At 44.2% G+C, this 22,012-nt stretch overlaps 1 protein-coding gene across 4 annotated transcripts in view; it reads right to left on the reverse strand.

Moving 5' to 3' along the window:
- LOC119957437 (dihydropyrimidinase-related protein 2) overlaps positions 1 to 21,398 on the reverse strand; it is a 32,611-nt gene extending 11,213 nt beyond the window's left edge. For 2 of the 4 annotated variants that reach the window (XR_005458804.1, XM_038785509.1), the window contains exons 1-9: positions 21,163 to 21,397; positions 20,210 to 20,298; positions 19,921 to 20,105; positions 14,032 to 14,196; positions 11,160 to 11,221; positions 10,982 to 11,062; positions 4,253 to 4,321; positions 2,561 to 2,681; positions 408 to 564 (exon numbers count right to left, since the gene is read on the reverse strand). Coding sequence is in view for 2 of the 4 variants with exons in the window: in XM_038785509.1 (XP_038641437.1) it covers positions 408 to 564; positions 2,561 to 2,681; positions 4,253 to 4,321; positions 10,982 to 11,062; positions 11,160 to 11,221; positions 14,032 to 14,196; positions 19,921 to 20,105; positions 20,210 to 20,298; positions 21,163 to 21,201 (968 nt within the window). In the remaining 2 variants the exon portion in view is untranslated. Of the gene's footprint in view, positions 1 to 407; positions 565 to 2,560; positions 2,682 to 4,252; positions 4,322 to 10,981; positions 11,063 to 11,159; positions 11,222 to 14,031; positions 14,197 to 19,920; positions 20,106 to 20,209; positions 20,299 to 21,162 lie in introns of all 4 variants that reach the window. The other 2 variants (XR_005458805.1, XM_038785508.1) reach the window with 2 other exon arrangements.
- Positions 21,399 to 22,012: the final 614 nt, after the last annotated feature.

Here is a 22,012-nt window from a genome sequence, read left to right on the forward strand (position 1 = left end):
CATTCCATATCTATCTCATTAACTTCACTAAAAGGTTTCCAACTGTCTCCTTGACTCCATGTTCTGCCCTTTTATATCTTCCCTCTTCAAATAGATACAATTCGCATTTGTGTTCTGCCTGCAGTCTCAATAGCCACTTGTGGTCAATTGTTCCATGCCCAAATAATATTGGGTGTGATTAGATTTGTTGTACTTTTCCCATTAGTTCACCCATTGATTACTTGTGAGTCAATTCAATCATCAATGATTGCTGTGGAATTCTAAACTCTACTTGGCATTAAAACCGTTCAGTTATGGATTTTGCTTAAATTGACCCAACTTGTGAATGCATAACTGTCGATGCTCAGGAAGACGTGTGAAGATAAGATCTGCAACTCAAGTGATTTTACCAACAATACCAAACGTACCAAGATAGCAAGGAGTTCAGGTAGTCTGGAGTGGTTGGATCTGGACTCAGTGGAGGGGACGTCACAAATGCAGCTGCCTTGGCCCAGTTCTTGCTCCAATAATGAGATCCATCGGTTCCCAGGCTTGCAGTGATCGGCTCTCCATACACAACAGCGCCTGTCAGGAGGAAAAGGCAATGTTGAGAGTTCTTTTTTCCAAATAAAGACTTGAATTGAAAAAAGGTTGTCCATTTTCAAACCTTTCTGCCACCTGGAGCTGAATGAGAAAATGGACTGCTTTTAATTTCATTGTTCATGGATTCCGCTTATATTCAGATCATACACAAATACACACACGCAGTGCCAGTTTTTTTGTTCAATCATTACATTTCTGGTTAGGAGGGAGATATTGATTCCTCTGGCAAGTGGGCAGGTAATTAAAGGTCAGATTTAAAATTATCGCCAAAAGAGTTAGAGAAGAAATATGGAGCAATTTCTTCGCACACAGGACTGTTAAGATCTGGGAGACACAACATGAAAAGTATCAGATTGCATAGGAACTCTCAGAAGGGAACCGGGCGTTTTCTTCAACAAGTTGTGGTAATCACCACTGTTGTGTATATTAGGAAAAGTGTGTCAAGACCCTGTACTACAGGTACAGGGGTAGTTCCCTGCCTGCTGGCTCCGCCTAGTAGGCGGAGTATAAATATGTGTGCTCCCCGTACAGCAGCCATTTCGCCAGCTGCTGTAGGATGCCACACATCTTAGAGAAATAAAGCCTCAGTTGTATTCAACTCTCGTCTCTGTGCAATTGATCGTGCATCACAAGTGTAATTTGCAGAGATCAGTGGAAAAAGACTGGGGTGTGAGACTAAATTAGACAGCTCTTTCAGAGAGCTGGCACAAGGCTGACAAGCCAAATGGCCTTATTCTGTGCCACAAGAACCTATGATTCTAGCCAAAGTTCATGTCAGCTGTGTGGCACCCCAAAAGTACCTGCACAGGCTGAAGTTGACCCTTTTAAATTACCATAGGTGCATGGTCATGCAAAAATATTTAAATATGCCACAGACTTAAATATGTCACCAGCAGGCCCCAAACTAAAAGAGGTACTTACCGCAGCTTATATTCAAGTCAGCATGCTCCAGAATGTCCCAACGTGAGTAATGTCCCTTGATAAAGAGAGTCAGCATAAACAGAGTTCATCTGGGACTCCGAGACACAGTATAGCAGGCAAGTGCATGGGATTGGGATGACTGCTGGGATGACTGTATCTTTAGAGAACAAACACCAACAAGGACTGGTTGGGCATAACTCCCGGTTTTTTTGTTATCATTTGGATTGATGGTTGGATCCTGGCTGCAGAAAATAAATATCTACCCACTGGCCAATTGGCCTTCAAAAAGAGATGGGCATTTTCCCTCCAGTCAATGTTTGATCATTGATATGGTGTATCATGCTGTGGGGACTGAGGATAAGGCTCATCAGCTTACTGAAACATCTCAATTACTTTCCTCTTGAACCAAGTCAATGAAAACTGCAATGATGTAATTCTGCTTGTACTACTTTATTTCTGGAGCAGAACATTTCTCTTTTCACATCATCAAACCTCCAGCAATATAAAACGGGTTCACCCTCACATCCAAATCTGCACTGAAACCTCACTTCTGTACCTGAGCACATGACCTCGACTGGCACTCACCGACAGGAGGGGAGGAGGCAGCAGTTTAGAGGTTAACTTTTTCAGTCCAGCATTGGTGTCCAAAGTTCTCCTGGTGCCCGGGTCAACATTCTGTCTCCCAAAATATTTTCAAAAAAGGGAGATTGGTCATTCATCTCAGGTGCTGGAGTTTGCACATTCTCCCTGTGTCTGCGTGGATTTCACCCCACAACCCTAAGATGTGCAGGGAAGGTTAATTGGCCATACTAAATTGCCCGTCTATTGGAAAAAAAGAAGAATTGAGTACTCTAAATTTTGTTTTAAAATAAGATGAAGTAAAACTACAGAAAAGTACGAAAAGGTCAATGCTTGAGTTTTTTGGCAGTTTAATTCCAGGCTCCATGCAGATCTAGAGAAGCAGGAGAGGAACATTCAATAAAAAGGCCTTGGGCTGATGAAAATCCAGGCAATGGGGGCGAAAGAACACATGTTCAGGAGTATGGCCGATATATACCTTTCTTCCTGCCTTGAGCAATGATGTCAGCAGCAGTCTTACTCATTACTTTGGTCACATAGAGCGGGCAGTTGGTTTGATTTGCAATAGTGATGGCCCGGTTCACTGCTTCTGCTTCAATCTGCAGAGGGGCACACAAGCACAAAAAACTTCCTAAAATCAGTATTCAAAGCAATGACTTAACCACTAACAAACAATACATAAATAATGGAACAGAAGAACATGCTGCTCAGTGCATCCATTCATTCCATATACTGCACAAGCTACCACATAGCTTCCAAATTCACCCAAATTCCACAACACATACCCCTAACATCGGTCATTTTCAAACTCAGGGTTAGGCCGCATGGCAGGTGTCGGGAGGGTTCCAGGGACATTGTCGCGGTGTAATCGTCAAAGGTATTTGAAGATTAAGCATGGCAGTTTTGAGGACAAACCTCTTCATTTTTTTCAACGGATACAGTGAGAATCTATATCATCAGTTGAAGTCCTTCATAGAAATATAACATTGAATGACAAAGCAACTGAGACCGTGAGGACCAAGCAGGCTTGGCTGTCACATTAAAGGTAAACAAAAATGGTGGGTCACGCGAGTCGGCCACCGCAGGTCGGCCGCTGTGGGTCGCAAGGGTCGGCCGCCGTGGGTCGGCCGCTGTGGGTCGCAAGGGTCGGCCGCCGTGGGTCGGCCGCTGTGGGTCGCAAGGGTCGGCCGCCGTGGGTCGGCCGCTGTGGGTCGCAAGGGTCGGCCGCCGTGGGTCGCAAGGGTCGGCCGCCGTGGGTCGGCCGCTGTGGGTCGCAAGGGTCGGCCGCCGTGGGTCGCAAGGGTCGGCCACCGCGGGTTGGCTGACCCGTGGATCGGCCGCTGTGGGTCGCAAGGGTCGGCCGCCGTGGGTCGGCCTGCGTGGGTTCTCAATCGTCAAGAATGTTCAATACAGAGAATACTGGGAGAATCAGGGACATGGGGATAGGTGGGTTGAGATCATTTATCCATAGTTTGAATGAAGCAGGTACACAGGACAGAATAACTCCCTCCTGCTCCTATTTCTGATATTGATCATCTCCAGCTTCATTTGAAAATGTATTAATTGGTGGGTTGCTCTGTCTTAACAATAATTTGTGGCAGAAAGCTCCATTTTGAAGTAGGGCGATTCACCATCCAACTGTGGTTCACTGTCTAACAATTAATCAACTTCTACCTGCTCATCAAACGGCAGTTCTCAAAATCACCTCACAATGACACACTTCACACTGGCAGCCACTGAATCGCACAGAGTCCAGCTTTAATATCTCAACTGTCAGCATAGGCCAGAAATAGACTCTTAGATGATTTCGACCTGTACAATTTAGTCACTCACTACACTAGATAAACTTGGTGATCAGCTGGATTTTACAGGAGCAGCAGTTTCAAGGTCTGATCTGAATTTACAACACACCTAAATTACTGACAAAAGTATTAGAACCAGTATTGTTGCTGCCATTTTATGGTCAAGCAACCTGATAATGGGCAATAGAGCAGATGGTGCAAGATTCCAATAATAGAATCCCAGTTGGAACGGAGGGATGAATTGAACAAAATATGTAATGGATGTCAAAGTTGCACCATCTGTCCCATTGTCCATTACAATGCTGCTTGACCATCAAGTTTAAACAAATCATACTGTTATCCCGGCATTTCAAAACGTATCCTCTTACCTCCTCTGGCCTGCTCAGTACATGGCCTTCAGGTCCAGTGATGCCCAGCGCAAGAATCCTCTGCTGTTCCTGCAACAGGGGAGGAACAGTGGTTAGGAGACAGGGTCAAACAGTCCGTGTAACGCAAAGAGGATAATTCATAGAAACAGCAGAATCCAGTTCTTATTTCATAGAAATGAGCAAGTGACATACTCTCACAGAAAAGTCACACAAGATTTCAATATTGGTAAACTTAACTCACATACAATGTGTACTGATGTGGAAAAGGTAGGCACTGCCTGCTCGTGGCAAAGATCCATAGTCAGCAGAAGCCAGTCTTCAAGAGACAAAAATTAAATTGGGACTTGAGTAGTTGGGGGGGGGAAAGAGATTGTTTAACTTTGGTGTTCTCTTCTTTCAGCTAGGGCTCAGTGGACAGCACTCTCTCGTCAGGAACTTGTGGGTTCAAGTCCCATTGTAGAGACTTGAGCACAAACATCTTGGCTGACACTCGCAATGCAGTACTGAGGTACAGCTGCACTGTAGGAGAAAGGGAAAGGAGAATAGGAGTATCTGGTCATTGTTACACTGTAGTTTGAGGGATCTTCTGTTTGCAATTGACAACAGTGGCAACACTTAAAAAGTAATTTATGGATTTTGCGAAACGTACAAAAGTCATGAAAAATGAAAATCATATTTGAGACTTTCTGGGCGGGATTCTGCGACCCCCCCCCCCCCCCGCCGAGTCGGAGATTCCTGGGGAAGGGGGGGGGGGCACTGATCTGCAGACGGGCCTGTACCGTGGGGGCATTCCTTCTTTCCGTGCTGGCAGGGCTCCGCCATGGCTGGAGCGGAGAAGAACCCACCCTGCACAGAACACGCCGGTGGTTCTACGCATGCGGCAACTCGCGCCAGCCCTGCACCGTTGGTTGGCGCAACGCCAATCCCTCCGGCGCCAGCCTAGTCCCCGGAAGTGCGGAGGATTCCGCAACTTCCGGTTACCCGACGCTGGAGTGGTTCGTGCCGTTCCCGGCGCCGGCCATCCCGCCAATTGGGGGAGAATCCCGCCTCTTTTCTGCAAGGTTGAAGAATTGGTATGGATCACATAAATAAGAAGCACTGAATCATCCAAATTAGTTTTACTAGGAAATTGCCCAGAAACTGATAGCTGGCATGGATGCCATAGAATCATAGAATTTAAATATCAGCATCACTGGCAATGCCAGCATTTGCAGGCCACCTCCAATGCCCTTGGGAAAGTGGTGGCGAGCTACCTTTTTGAACCTCTGGAGTCCATGTGGTACACGTACATTAATGTGAGGAGGGGAGATTAGGATGTTGACCCAACGACAGTCAAGAAATGGTCACATCATCCCAAGTTAAGATGGTGCATAACTTGGAAGGAAACGTGCAGGTGGCGGTGTTCCCATGCAGCAGCCGCCCTTGTCCTTCTGGGCAGTAGAGGTCACAGGTTTTGAAGGTGCTGTCAAAGGAACCTTGCTGAGTTGCTGCAGTGCATCTTTTAGATGTACACACTGCTGCCACTGTGCTTCGGCGGTGGAAGGAGTGAATGTTGAAGATGGTGGATGGGGTGTTAGTCAAGTGGCCTTTGTCCTGGATGGTGTCAAGTTTCTAGAATGTTGTTGGGAGTTGCACTGTTCGTGTATTTCATCACACTCCTGACTTGTGCCTTGTAGATGTGAACAGGCTTTAGGGAGAAGAGATGTGTTATTCATTGTAGAATTATAAGCCTCTGACCTTATCTGGGATAATGCTGTTGAATGCCATGAGATTGGAGAAATAGCAAATATAACTTGTTTATTCAAAAGAGAGGAAGACAGAAATTGATAAGCAACAGGTCAGTTCGCCTAATACCCTTCATGGATAAAATGTTGGAAGCTATTATTAAAGTTGTGACAATAGGGCAGTTAGCAAAATTCAAGGCCATCAGGCAGAATCAACATGGCTTGTGACAGAAAAATTACATTTAACCAATTTATTGGTCTTCAAAGAAGTCATGTGTGCTGTAAGGGCAGCACGGTGGCACAAGTGGTTAGTCCTGCTGCCTCACAGCATCGAGGTCCCAGGTTTGATCCTGGCTCTGGATCACTCTTCGTGTGGAGTTTGCACATTCTCCCCATGTTTGCATGGGTTTCACCCCCACAACCCAAAAGATGGGCAGGATAGTTGGATGGCCACGCTAAACTGCCCCTTAATTAGAAAAAATTGAATTGGATAATCTAAATTTTTTTAATAATATGTGTGCTGTGGATAAAGGGGAATTTTTCGAGTTCCATAACCCATGTGTCAAGGTGCCATATTGAATACATTGCAGAAAATAAAAGCTGACGGCACAGAGTGTGACACATTGGCATGGACTGAAGATTTGCTAGCTAACAGAAAACAGAGTAGGTACAAATGGGTCTTTTCCTGGTTGAAAGGTGTAATGAGTGGTGTGCCACTGGGATCAGTGTTGGGACCTCAACTTTTTGCAATTTATGGTAAATGGGAGGAGGAGCTGGGTGAGGAGATTGAGGAGGGGACGTGGGCGGACGCCCTGGAGAGAGTGAATTCCTCCTCTTCCTGTGCGAGGCTTAGTCTCATACAGTTCAAGGTGCTGCACAGGGCCCACATGACTGGGACGAGGATGAGGAGGTTTTTCGGGGCGAAGACAGGTGTGCTTGGTGCTCGGGGAGCCCAGCGAACCACGCCCATATGTTTTGGGCATGCCCAGCGCTGGGGGAATTTTGGAAGGGTGTAGCAAGGACGGTGTCGAGGGTGGTAGGATCCAGGGTCAAGCCAGGTTGGCGACTCACAATATTTGGAGTTGCAGTGGAGCCGGGAGTGCAGGAGGCGATAGAGGCCGGTGTCCTGGCCTTTGCGTCCCTGGTAGCCCGGCGGAGGATTTTGCTTCAATGGAAGGATGCGAGGCCCCCAAGCGTGGAGGCCTGGATCAATGATATGGAAGGGTTCATCAAATTGGAGAAGGTGAAATTTGCCCTGAGGGGATCAGTACAGGGGTTCTTTAGGCGGTGGCAGCCTTTCCTGGGCTTCCTGGCAGAACGGTAGGGAAATAGGCCGGCAGCAGCAGCCCGGGGGGGGGCAGGGGAATCTATATGTGTTTATTGAATATGCCGGGTGTTTATCTATTCCTTTTTGTTATAGTTACTGGGGGGAGGGGGGGTGTTTGGTTTTGGGGGTTAGTGTGCTTTTCTTTTTTTTGTTGTTAATATTGTTTTCTTGTTGTTATTTTCTGTTTTTGATATGTTTTTGAAAATCTCAATAAAAATTATTTTTAAAAAAAAAACTTTTTACAATTTATTTAAATGATTTGGATGAAAGGACCGAAGGTATGATTGCCAAATTTTCTGATGAACAAGGATTGGTAGGAAAGTCAATTGTGAAGAGGAAATAAGGAGGTAACAAAGCGACATAGTTAGGTTAAGTGAGCAGGCAAACACCTGCAAAGGGATCTAGGAAACTATGAAATGGTCCTTTTTGGCAAGAAGAATAAAGTATATTATCTAAATGGTGAGTTCTGAGATTCAGAGGGATCTAGGTGACCTAATGTATGAATCAAAAAAGGAGAGTATGCATGTTCAGGAGTAATTAGGAAAGTTTATAGAATGTTTTCATATATTGTGGGGGGAACTGATTACCAAAGTCGGGAGGTTATGCTCTGGTGAGATCACATCTGGAGTATTTTGTACGGTATTTGTCTCTTTACTAAAGGAACGGCAGAGTAGTTAGCACTGCTGCCTTACAGACCCGGGTTCAATTCCAGCCTTAGGTCACTGTCTGTGTGGAGTTTGCACGTTCTCCCCATGTCTGCATGGGTTTCCTCCCACAGTCCAAAGATGTGCAGGTTAATTGGGGGGAGGGGGGGGGGGGATCTACACAGTAATTTAGACAGATTATGTAAGCGAGCAAAAATTTATAAGATGGGGAAATACAAATTTGCCCACTTTTGAAAGAATGGGAAATCAGTATATTGTTTAAATGGAGAGACTGCAGAACTCGGCGGTGTAGAGGAATCTGGACATCCTGGTACTTGAGTCACAAATTGTTAGTGTGCAGGTGTAGCAAGAGTTGAGGAAGTCAAATGGAATGTTGGCATTTATTGGAAGGGGATTGGAATATACAAGTCATGAAAAATGTTGTTGCTACACAGGGCTTTGGTGAGACCTCACCTGGAGTATTGTTTACAGTATTGGCATCCTTACTAAAAACATGCAACTGCATTCGAAGCAGTTCACAGAAGGTTGCCTCTTATGAATTCCCAGGATGACCAGTTATCTTCCGAGAAAAGGTTATACTGGTTGGGACAAAATCTATTGGCGTTTGGAAGAATGGGAAGAATGGGAAGTGATGTGACTGCAACATGTAAGATCCTGAGCGAACTTGACAAGGTGTGGTCATGTTTCCGTTGCGGGGAAGTCTAGAACTCAGGGACGCAATTTAAAAATTAGAGGCCTCCTATTGAAGACTGGCTTCAGGAGAAATAGTTTCAAAGGGTTGTTATTCTGTGGCATTCCCTTTCCCAGAGGACAGTGAAAGCTGGATCACTGAATATATTTAAGGCTGAGTTCCATAGATTTCTGATCAACAATGGAGTAAAGGGTGATGGAAGGCAGAAAGGAAAGTGGAGTTGAGGCCACAATCAAAACAACCACCATCTTATCAAAATGCAGAGCAGGGAGGAGGGGTAAAATGGCTTCCTCCTAGATCTTTTGTTGCTGTGTGTTCTGACCTGACAATGGAATAAAGGTCCATTGCTGAAGAAGCTTTGGACTGGGACACCACTCAGATAAACCCCTGTAGCAACGTCCTGGGGCTGAGGATTGGCCTCTAAAACCATAACCGTCTTCCTTTGTTATGACTTTGACCAATGGAGAGTTTTCCCTGAGTGCCACTGACATTAATTTAGCAAAATTTCCTGAACGATTGGGTCAAATGCTGTCTTGATGCCAACAGTAGTCACTCTCACCTCACTGCTGGAATCCCTGACCCTTTGTGATCCAACATCCCTTTCTCACGGGTTACCCTGACTTGATGTAAAGTTGTCTGTTGAAAGCAGTAGTTCCAGACAACAGGACATCAAGTGAATTGAACGGGCTTGCAAAATTGTAAAATAGATATGCCATTACTCTTTATCAGCAAAACACTGCCTAATGGAAATGCATAACAGGTAGGGATTCAAAACCCATTCCTGAGCCTGGGCAGGTCATTTATAGAAAATTCAGGAGAAATGTTTCATGTGGAGAACATTTCGTACAACCTCTCATTTCTCTTCAATTCCTGTCTGAGCTCAAATAAAGGCTGACCATCAACATTGGCATTTACACCTTCTTTCAGAACGCCCCTCATATTTTAAACACTATGAAACTACCCTGAAACACAGTGATTGTCACGTGGGCAGTGAGATAAATACCAACTGGCCAGTTAACCTGGTTTCATGGTCTTTTCAAGGAAGAAATATTGGACATGGTGCAGGAAGAATTCATTGCTCTGTTCTTCACCAATTAATACCATAGACCTTCAACAGTTTTCTGAAACACCAAGTGTATCTTGAAAGATCACACTTCAAACAATGCACTACTCCGTCACTCCTGCTCTGTTTTGTTGTTCAACAGGCCAGTTGGTGTCACTGGAAATCATTCTGGGCTGTCCTTAAGCTGTGACAGGTTACAACATCTCATCTTCCGGTTAGGCACGCTACAGCCTTCCGGTCTGAACATCGAATTCAACAACTTCAGATTATCAGTTCTACCCCACCTCGATCCATTTGTTTTCATTTCATTTTAACTGTCTTTTACCATTTCTTTCTTAATATATATTTAATTCCCCCCCCCCATCTTATCCACCTTTCCTTCACCTCTCTCCTTTTTGCTTCCCCCTTCCCCTCCCCCCACATCTACAGTTCATCCTCTGATATTAGTTTCCCTGCTGTTTGACCTTTCACATCTTTTGTCCTCTCTGGGCACTGCCATTAGCACTCTTTTCCCTTGGTTTCTGTGGCCATTAGCACACAGTTTCCCTGGGTTTCTGTGGATATCATTCTCACCCCACAATATAAATATTTCCAACTTTCTCTGTCTGTTAGCTTTGACAAAGAGTCATCGCAACGTTTGCTCTTTTCCCTCCCTGCAGATGCTGCCAGACTTGCTGAGATTTTCCAGCATTTTCTCTTTCGTTTCATCCATTGCACTCTTCAGTTGCATCTTTAAAATTCACCTGCAGTCATCTTTAACAAAGTTAACCCATCAATATCAGAATCTATTCATTAACGTTTTAATTTATTCTACACCATGAAAATTGTTGGGAATAAACAAGCTCAGGAGCATTCAGTTTACATTCATGTCACAGGAAACTCCCTCACTGGTGCCAAGTTATGTAGTCATTTCCTTCTGTATACTCAGATCCACTTGTGAATATGCAGCCAAAGCAGGGTGAGGTTATTTAGATACAGATCAGCAGTGAATGGTGCAACAGGCTCAAGGGACTGAATGCCTTGCTCCTGTTCACAGACTCCTATGAATCAAGGGTAACCAAAACTCTATTTCACTGTGAGTGTATCAAGAGAGCGAAAACATCCATTCAAATCAGGTTGGGTCAGATTCCAATGCAAATTCAAGATGCCCAATTACTGACTCCTTAACTCAAATGTGCAACAAATGGCACCCTTTGAATGTAACCTGGATTCAGATTTGACAGTATTGAATGTTCATGGCGTCACAGCAACTGTATTACCTCAGCAATAATATCCCCATTTTCAGCGTGAACTTGACCAATGGCCCCCATGTCACGGATTGCACTCAGGGCTTCATACATCTGCAAGTAAAACAAAGAAACAACAAGAAAGCTTATTGTGACCTCAACAGAGGGGCACATTTTTCCGTATATTTCTACTATGTCATTTGTGCCTTACCTGGGCATCAGAGAGTTGATAACGGTCTTTATAAGCCATATAGATAAGGAAGGAGTTAACACCTGATGGAAAGGATTGGAAAGGTGTAAGTGTGTTTTGCTTGGGTTTTTTGTGCTGTTTTGTCATTATGTTACATCAGTGATAAGACATGATTCTGACATTGTGGATAATGGTTGCCAAGTCACTGGGAGGTAAGTACCATTTAAATTACATTCTTTTCAGAGGCAGAGCCAAAGGTTCAACTGCTTGACCAATTAAAAAATGTATATTATTCCACGTACAAGAAATTGAGAGATGCCCCCATCAAAAGTTTGAATAAATCGCACATGCTACATCACAGATTATATAATACTTGCAAGATTCATATCTGGAATTCAGAATTCTTGGGTGTGAGCACTGAGTGACAATGCTGGAGCCATTCCTTACCAAAGGGCATTGGGAGCCCGAGTACTAATTAGCCGTGGAGATTCTGTTTGGGCCTTCAGTAAGATAGCTGCTATCTTGTGCTTTTTCCTCAATCCATACATGACCACAAGATTTAGGCCAACATGTGTTCTCCATAATTTATAACTTTAATGTAATTGGTTAAAGTTCCTGGTCAGAAACCTTGAAAGAGAAGCTATCAGGATCCAGAAAGTCGAGCATGGACTTTCTGGACATGGGTAATTCATGGTTATAAGAATCTGACCTAAGGCAGTAAAAACACACACAGTACAAGTCCCTTTGGGACAATCAACATGTCAGTCTCTGCCCGGGCCAGCCTTTATCTGAGATTATGAGCACCAGCTGGGCGGACCTCCACCCACTAGCAGTGAAGCTCGTTTCCCACAAGTCCCAAGGGGAGATCTGGGTATCCCCATGGGCATCATGGGAGTTATGACAGAGGCATATAATATGAACTACTTGTGTTTATATAGTTCTCCCTCAATCAACCCCACCAATTGCTCCACGAACAATGGGGTGGACAACGATGACGTCCCTGCCATGCCTTCTGCAACTGAACCACGCACATCTTCCACCTCCAACACCTTATTCAACTACTGTTGGGTGCAGCAACCCACCGACACTCCACTTCAGAGGACAATTCAATTCCCACCACTTATTCCACACACTTTCCGACCAAAGAGTCCATTCATCAGGCAGAAAATGCCAAAACCGAAATCGTCAAACAGGAGCTACCAATCAGCACATGGCCACCATCAGAAGCCGAGAGAAGAACAGAGTTAACATCGAGTCCATGTGACTCTTTTTCACAGCTGAAGAGAAGTAGAAATGCAATGGATTTGAGACAGTTGAAGAGAGAGTGTGGAGCAGGTGGATCAAAATAAAAGGTCAGGGACAAGGAGTAGCTCACAAGAGATTTGACAAAGATGTCAAAGACAGAAGACAAAAGGTGCGGTAGTGATAGCGAGTCAGACAGATGCTAATTGCGGCATAAAAGACAGATTGCAGATTCTGATAATAGCAGAACAAGGGTCAGCGCTCTCTGAAAGCAAATCATTAGAAGATGTTACAGACTGGCCCTTTTGGGAAAAATATCAAAATGAAGAGTTCATGGTCTGAAGTTGTTGGACTCAATATTAAGTATAAAAGTCTGTGCAGTGCCTCATCATAAAATGAGGTGTTATTCCTGCACTTTGCCTTGGATTTCACTGGAACATTGTAGCATGCCAAGGACAGAAACGTGAGCATGAGAACAAGATGGTGAGTTGACATGGCAAGCAACAGGAAGGTCGGGGTCATGCTTGTGGACTGGGCAAAGGTGTTCTGCAAAGCAGTCATCCAGTCTGTGTTTATCTCCCCATTGTCGAGAGGATCGTATTGTGAGCAGTGAATACAGTAGATCAAAGTCAAAGAACTGCAAATGAATTGTTGCTTCACCTGGAAGGAATGCAATTGGGTCTTGGACAGTGAAGAGGGAGAGGCATTGGGACAGGCATTACACGTTTCGCCGTTGCATGGGAAGCTGCCGAGGGAACAGGGTGTGGTGTTCAGGGTGTTGGTGAGGAATTGAACAAAAGAGCATGGTATAAAATGGGATAATTAGTTAAGATAGTGTAGAGGTAGATCCTAATACAGGAGGGTATGGGATTAGAATAGTGGATTTTTAAACATTTAGTTTAGGCTGGAGAGAAGGGACAAAAGCTGGTATTAGTCTGCAATTGGGGGAGGGGATGGCTAGCCACTGGGACCATTGTTTTGTTGCAAGGGATACTGGGTGAAAGAAGCCTCAGGATTAAGGAATGTAGGATGAGTCTATTGGGATCAGTAACTGCAAAGATCACCTTATATGGCCAGGTCAAGGAATGTGGGGAAGACCTATGAAAACTTTACATTTGGTCATGTGTATGTGAAACTTGATGCTACATGAATGTATATGAAACTAGATGCTTTTGTCCCCACTTGCTCTGGAAATCTCAGGAAGCCTGGTTGTATCCTGCTGTTATCAGAGTGTGTCTAGCTTGCAAGCTGCTTGGAATAAAATAGATTTTTAACCTACAAATCCGACTTTGGTAATTTTACTGAGACCAGACTGAGGGCAAAAAGAACTCGAATTCTCATTGGTTTGCGGAAATGGCAAGGGATGAACCTATATAAGATCAGGCTGGTGGAGGAGAGAGAGGAAGGGCTGAGTGCAAAAGTGCAGGAGATGGGTCGAACACACTTGAGGGTCCTGTCAACCACAGTGGTGGGGAAATCTCAGCAGAGGAAAAAGGAAGACATGTCAGAACCACCGTTTTGGAATATAGCATCATCGGAACAGATGCAATGGAGGCTGAGAAACTGGGAGAATGAGATGGAGTTACAAATCTGTTTTGTTAGCATTGTTAAGATTTGAGACACATATAACTGTTTCTCAACATGACCTTACCATGCTCCTTCACGAGGAAATCCATCTCTTCTTGAAGGCCTTTATACCACTCTGTGATATCAACGTGCAGCGAGTAGTCACAACAACACTTGTTATCGGCCCATTCTCTCCACTGTTCAAAAGCAGTGATCAAACTGATTCCAGGTTCTGCCAGCACATGGTCAACTGAAATAAACATGGTAAATGTTACAAAATTACCTGGGTGGGAATGTGATTCTATATATTAGTTCCAGAATTACAAGAATCTATTTCTGATTCGGAGTAACACTTGGTGGAAGCGGAAAACAGAGAGCTCGCGCAGAGGTTAGTTGACATGGCCAGCCCACACTAGAGGTGGAGTCTTGCAGGTTTGTGACAAGGGGGCAATGGTAGACTATTTCTGAAGGGCCAGTTACTGTAGTATTTCATTCCCAAGCACTTCAGTCTAATTAATACACAACCGTATTGTTTCAATTACAGTACCTTTCACACCCCCACAGAATAAACAAGGAAGCATCTGCATTAAAACAACTTGCATAAGGATGTACTCATTTGCAAACTGCAATCAATTATTCAGTGCTGGAATCTGATCGGTAGCATAATAATCTGCATGGTCTAACTGTGCAGCAACCAAAATGTGAAAAACAGTACAATGGATATTTAGGGATATGCATCAAATGTGGGCAATTGGGCCGAACATTGTGGTAAAAACTGGGCGCCATGGACAAGTTGGGCCGAAGGGCCTGTTTGCATGCTGTAAACTTCTATGACTCTAATCGTTTCATTTATAAACTTGGATTGTGTCTGACGACACCATTCTGAATGGTGCAATTCCACGTGTTTACCGGCTAATAGGTCACACTAAAGCACAGTCCATTAAGTTTCATCTTCTTTCTACACACCACCAATAACAACACTGAAACTTCACATGCGGAGCACTGAGTATTTCTTCCTCTTTTGCTTAATCCACTTGAGTTGGATGGTGAAAGTAACATTGTGTGAGAGTGTATACAAAGGAGATCTGATTTAATTACTTTTGTCAGGACAATTTTCCTGCACAGAATCATATCCCTCTCTGAGATTTGCACTGCTTTGCAGTGCAATTTCTGCTTTGCATTTCGTGACCTGGGTGATGTGTCAGTGACATAACATTGCACAGTGCTGAAGCATTGAGATGAAGCCTTGAGATGAAGCATTTTCAAAAAGCTCAGCTTTGATTGCAACTATAAGCAGTGGCCAGCAGTACTTGAGGGATTCTGCCACCATAAAGCTGGCTGGCAGTCACTGCCCATACAGTAAATCAAGGCAACATTCATGGCCATTAAGTGGGGAACCGAAAGAGAGTTACCATCATCTGATGGAAAAGATGGGGGGAGAGAAAAGATCAACAAGAAAAAAACTAGTCTTTGATTTGAATCAGATTGTAGAAGACAGTGCAATTTTTGAATTGACGAAACATTTGTAAACAGATGGGATTATTCAACAGAAGGGAAGGACACGAGACAGGGATGAACAACCAGCCAACTCAGAGCTGAGGGCGGCACGGTGGCACAGTGGTTAGCACTGCTGCATCACAGCACCAAGGACCATGGTTCGGTTCCAGTCTTGGGTGACTGCGTGGGGTTTGCACGTTCTCCCAGTCTCCCCCGGGTTTCCTCCCGCAGTCAAAAGATGTGTAGGTTAGGTAGAGTTACAGAGATAGGGGGCGGGATTCTCCAAGTTGAAATCGCGATCAGCGCGGGGGCGGAGAATGGGCTTTGATGCCAGAAACCAGTGCGACGCCGCTCCCACGAGAATCACACGCACGGGGGGAGGGGGCCATCGAGAGGCCTCGGCAGCGATTCTCCGACCAAAACTGGCCAAGTTCCCAACGCCGTGGTTCCAACTATGTTTTGTTTGTCGGGAACTTTAGTCTTGCCCAGTGTCTTAAACTGTACTGCATGCAGAGGGACACTACATTCCCCCAAACAATGACTCTCAACACTCAAGTCTCATGCATCCTTCTATTGTTGCCCTATTTCGGATTGGTGAACTTGGCATACATTGCACTGAAACTTCACGTGCGGAGCACTGAGTATTTCTTCCTCTTTTGTTAATCCTCTCAAGTTGGATGGTGAAAGTAACATTGTGTGAAATAGTGCATACAAAGGGGGTATGATTTAATTACTTTTGTCAAGACAATGTTCCTGCACAGAATCATATCCCTCTCTGAGATTTGCCACCGATCCGTGGGCATGTGCAATCTCGGGGGCCTATATTTTTGGGGCCGCTCCACGGTGTGAGTCCGCCATGTCATGGGACTCACGACTGGAAGTGCAGAGCCCCGTAATCACAGCCAGAGCTGCGAGAAGCACTCCAGGACCCTGCTAGCTCGCTTCAGGTAGGAGAATCACTCTGGACTTTCTTCAAGACAGTCCAGAGTGAAATGCCCGTGTTTTGACACTGGAGTGGGAACATAGCCCCATTATTGGAGAAACCTGCCCAGTTAGGGATTGGGCCTAGGTAGGATGCTCTTTCGGAGGGTCGGTGCAGACTTGATGAGCCGAATGGATTCCTTCTGCACTGTAGGAATTCTACGAAAAAGAGCTGTTGACTGGCGACCAAAAATATGCAGAACACTATTCTAGTTTGTAATTCCCCTTTTGGAGGTGGATTTAAGGCTTGATGTGCAATGTATGCCAAGTTCACCAATCTGAAATAGGGCAACAACAGAAGGATGCAAGAGACTTGAATGTTGAGTCAAGGGACATGTTTGGGGGAATGCAGTGTTCCTCTGCAGGCAGTACAGCTTCAGACACTGGGCAAGACTATGGTCCAATTCAACAGCGGTAACACAGTAAAACAACTAATTCATACATATAGAATAAAGAAGCAAAACACTTGAGCACAGCTTAGTCAATGACATAACAAGAGACATAAAGGAAAAACATTTCAGTTTAAAATGAAACAACTGTAAGTGCCTTCTTTGTGAAGGTATATGTTCATGAGAATGATCTGAGAAACATAAATGAGAGGGCGAGGTGGGAACAGAGGGCAGCAAAGAGCCATTTTAGAAAAAAGGGCAGATTAGCATGGCATATAATTCCAAATTCAGATCTAATCTTTTGGGTGGGACTTGCATTCCACAGAAATATCCCTTTTTAACCAACACCAAAAATGCATGAAAAGACAAAAGTTGTTCAGGAAACACAAGTTTTCTTAGCTTAAATGTGCTGACACAGTGGCATGTCCAACTATTTTAGAAGGCATGTCTCTTCCAGCTTCAATTCTGCACTGACACTGCTCAGTCCCACAATGAGCACAGGTAACTACTGCCTCAAATAGTTTGGTTAATGAATGCAGAGATAAGATATTTACACCAATCCCTGGCAATCACAATTGATGGAATTTGCTTGAAGTACATATCGTTGAAATTCAACATTTCAAAACACGGCTTGGTCACATTTTTGGTAATATTGTTATCTTCATCTCCTCAGGTCACTGATTTCTGTTGTGCTTCCATACCAAGGGCATAGGTATTAATTTTATTTTCATGTGGCCAGAACCAATGAGTTTGGGCAGACCATTCAACCATGTGACCAAGCCATGTTTTGAAATGTTGAATTTCAACGATATGTACTTCAAGCAAAGTTCATCAATTGGTGATTGCCAGGGATTTGTGTAAATATCTATCTCTGCAGTGCATGAAACCAAAGTACACGATGTCCGTGCACATATTTTCCAGCATGGGTCATCGGTGAACCATAAAGTGGAAGGGACCTCGTGCAATTTTTTTCCCTTTCCATAATTTAAGCAGCACTGAGGCCAATAGTCATCTCCACACTATTGGTCAGGCTGCATCATAGTAACTCAGCACATACCTAGAGTCAAGTATATTTACTCAGTATTAAGTTCAGTAGACAGAAGGATTTCTCTCGATTCATGTTAGCACCCATCTGCAAACAAGACTCTGCAGTCAACTGCGTAGTTGCAATTGTGATTCCAAGTCTTTGTCTGAAAAACATCTAGAAGGTACGATATTTAAAGAAGGATAATTTTTTTACGTTGTTTTTCCTGCCCTGCTTCACACAGCCCTTCACACCAACGCATCTCCATTCAGCTGACAGCAGGTGTGAAAAAAGCACTCCTGTGAAGGGATGTGGCAGTCTCCACCACCTAGAGCTACATCTTGACGCTCAGTCAATAACTGGCACAACCTGGCTGATCAGAGCAGATGGTTTCCAAAAGAACCAAGGCCCATGATTTAAATCCAGGAGCTTGAGTGGGAGGCCAAATTGGGCAGGAACAATTTAGGGCCTGCTGCATCAATTCCAATCCAGCAAAGTGGGTCAAAATTCCTCCAGATCCCACGAGTTTAAGCACAACTTTTACAACCAATATATATATATTTTGCAGTTTCCGACATCAAATGTAAATTATATTTGCCACCTACTCATTTTCAGCTCCAATTCCATTTGTGTGCAGTGAAAGCAATTTGGTATCTTCCATAAATACCACAAAATAATACCTCTCTCCCTTGATGGTTTATAAGCTAAATTGACTGTATTACTGAGCCACAAACTCTAGAAAATTTCCCACTCAACTGCTGTTTATACCAAGTTACTGTATCACAGTTGAATGTTGTCACTGATCTCAACATGTATACAACTTTGATCGCCTTACCTCAGAAAGGATTCACTTGCCTTTGGGGCAGGGTAGCACGGCTTCATCAGACTGATTCCTGGGGTGAGGGGACTGTCCTCTGAGGAGAGATTGAATGGACTGGACCGACTTCTCAGAGTGTTTTGAAAAAAATATGAGAGCTAATCTCACTGAAAGCTACAAGATTCTTTAGGGTTTCAGATGGCAGATATTGGTCAGATACTTCCCCCAGTGGAGAGTTCAGAACCATGGATCACAAGTGCTCACAAGGTAGTGCACAAGGGCTGATTCTTGCACCTCTTTCTCATGCTCTAATCCACAGAATAATAGTTTCATAGAATTTACAGTGCAGAAGGAGGTCACTCAGCCCAGCAAGTCTGCACCGGCTCCCGGAAAGAGCACCCTACCCAAGGTCAACACCTCCAGCCCATCCCCACAACCCAGCAACTCCACCCAACACTAAGGGCAATTTTGGACCCGAAGGGCAATTTAGCATGGCCAATCCACCTAACCTGCACATTTTTGGACTGTGGGAGGAAACCGGGCACCCGGAGGAAACCCACGCACACACGGGGAGGATGTGCAGACTCCGCACAGACAGTGACCCAAGCCGGAATTGAATCAGGGACCCTGGAGCTGTGAAGCGATTGTGCTATCCACAATGCTACCGTGCTGCCCTTAACAATGAGGCAGAAAGAAATAGCAGATGGCTAAGGCTCTGGTTTCCCTTCAATTTGCCAAGAATTTCAACTGGATAAATGAATGGGTGCACACAGTGATTGGGGTTTAACGGTACTAGCCACTATCCCACTCGTTAATGAGTCAGTTCACACTCATTCTCTGTATGTGTGAATAACTGTCACCCAAGAACAATACCAGAGGACTCCTCCCCAGAGGAGGCGAGGGCACAAAATCAGACAAGAACATGTCTTTTAAAAAACAGCCAGAAAAATCAACAGAGAAGGGGACAAGTCAGATAGACCTCAAATCTAAACGGTTTGTTCATTCATGTATAAATAATATCAAAAATAATAGAACATATAATACATTACGGGATGCTGCATGTGCATTTCAACATTGCAGTTTTTCACACTGTAGTACCCACTGTAGTAGACATCATCAGATAATGACATTATTTCCCTTTCCAACTTAGTTGCCAATCAATTTACTTCTGTTGTTTCAAACTTTTTGTAACAAAAACAGCACATGTACAAAATATTATGAAAATTAACATATAAGCTGAATGTTGGAAACAAAACTGAATCTTACAGATCATAGTTGTGCCCCCAGTCAAAGCTGCTTTTGTTCCCTGGGAGAAATCATCAGCTGCTGTCATCCCTTTGACAGGCATCTGCAGACGGGTGTGGACATCAATCCCCCCAGGAATAACCATCCTTCCGTGGGCATCGGCCACTTTAACCCCACCGGGCACAATCAGATTTTCACCAATTTGCCTATGCAGATGACAAACAAGTTTGTATTCATTTTTATTTCAATAAAGGATTTATTGATTGATATTTTTTCCACACCAAGGCTAAACTGAATGAAGCCATCTTACTTGATCAGACCATCTTCTACATAAATATCAGCAAAAAAAGACTGGTCATCATTCACGATTTTTCCACCTTTTACCAGCATACGCTCACTCTGAAAAGAGATTTTGGAAAGATCCATTAATTTAAAGGCAGAAATCTTCAACATTTTTAAGTACGTCATATCTGCTCATCTGACAAGTTAGCATAATTTTGCAGCAACATACAGTTATAAATGAAATTAGATAAAAAATACATTTAATACAAAAATGCACTGTTGCCATGAGCTGAATTAGCAAACACTGACAATGGGATTTTAGTCTTCAATCAGTTTGTCTTATTTTATTATTTTTGAAGCGAGGGCATATTATTCCCGAGTAGCTTCATATATTTAGGTAATTGTCTGGATGGGTTTGGCAAATGTAAATTGCTTAACGTGATCTGACATGGTTTGCACAAATTAATTAAATTTGTAAAATAATTCAGGCAGCTATTATTACATCGGTTGCACACGCCATCTTCTTTGTGGGAATGCTGTTGGGCAGGAATGGCTAAATAGCGATGTTAATTGCATAACAGCAAAGGATTTTTCACTTCTCGTCTTGGGGCAAGGGTTCCTTTTTTGAATTGGGTTTCTGTTATCGAGTTCTTTATAAACCAAATTGTATAAATAATCATATCAGAGACGGGGAGGGGGCGGGGGAAAGGGGGACAGAGGGACAAATCTCGCCATCTGCCTCTATTCAGACACAGCCATTATCTCCTGCAAGTGCTGCACAGTCGCTGTCCTTGGTCCCACAAGATAAAAAGTGCGTGGCTGTTGGACTGAAATTATGCAACCAGGCTCTTCAAACGAGAGCTACATGCACACAGCTCAAGTCAGGCACCAGGACATATTTCGACCTCAAATCACAAAATCAATCCGACATTGCATTTCACAGAACAGCCCCCGATATCCATATTGCCTCCGAATACTTACCGTGATACGTGGGATATTTTTCTTCCCCTGGTAAGACATGGCTGTGACTAGCAATCGGAATCGAACGAATGATAGAATGCAAAAGCTGCAGCCACAGAGCGGTTGCCGTGTGTTTCTTTTCTGCCGCTTCTGCCAGACAGTCCCGGCTTGGGAGAGACTCCAGCAATAACACAATTAGCCCAGGCTGCGGCTGCGGGCTTGTGCTTCGCCGCACCCAACCTCATTCTCAGTCCAGCCCCTTTGCTGCCCCGATTGGTTTCAATCAGCCGCTGCTGTGTGACAGGCTTTCTCTTGGCGTTGTGTTCAACCAAAATCATCGAGGGTGCCACCTTGCAGAAACCAGGTTCACTAAAAGGGACAGGCCTCGGCTCTGTCCGAGGATGATTTGACTCCTTTATTTTTATTCACGCATTTTTTTTGCAAATCCAACCAGAAAAAAGAGCAATGGATGAAAATCTTCAGTGAGACTGGTAACAGTCCAACACACTTAGAAACTTGGCTGTTTGCAATTCCCTGTACTCACACCATCATTTTCCATTATTTTCAGTGTCTGCCATTCTCTTTAAAAGGGGTTTTCGCACCAGGGAGGTGGGATGGAAATGGGAGGAGAATAGGATTAAGACACTAAAAGATTTGTTTCTTAGGGATCGGTTTGCAGGGCTGAAGGAGCTGGAAGCGAAGTATGGGCTGGTGCAGGGGGAAATGTTTAGATACATGCAGGTTTGAGATTTTACCAGAAAGGAGATAGAGGGCTTCCCGGTGGAGCCGACCACATTGCTGGAGGAGGTGCTGACAACAGGGGTCAGCAGTTTACAGGGCTATTTTGAAGAGGAGGAAGGGATCAAAGCAA

The sequence above is a fragment of the Scyliorhinus canicula genome, chromosome 26 (genome assembly GCF_902713615.1).
Source record: "Scyliorhinus canicula chromosome 26, sScyCan1.1, whole genome shotgun sequence".
NCBI classification, from domain to species: domain Eukaryota; kingdom Metazoa; phylum Chordata; class Chondrichthyes; order Carcharhiniformes; family Scyliorhinidae; genus Scyliorhinus; species Scyliorhinus canicula.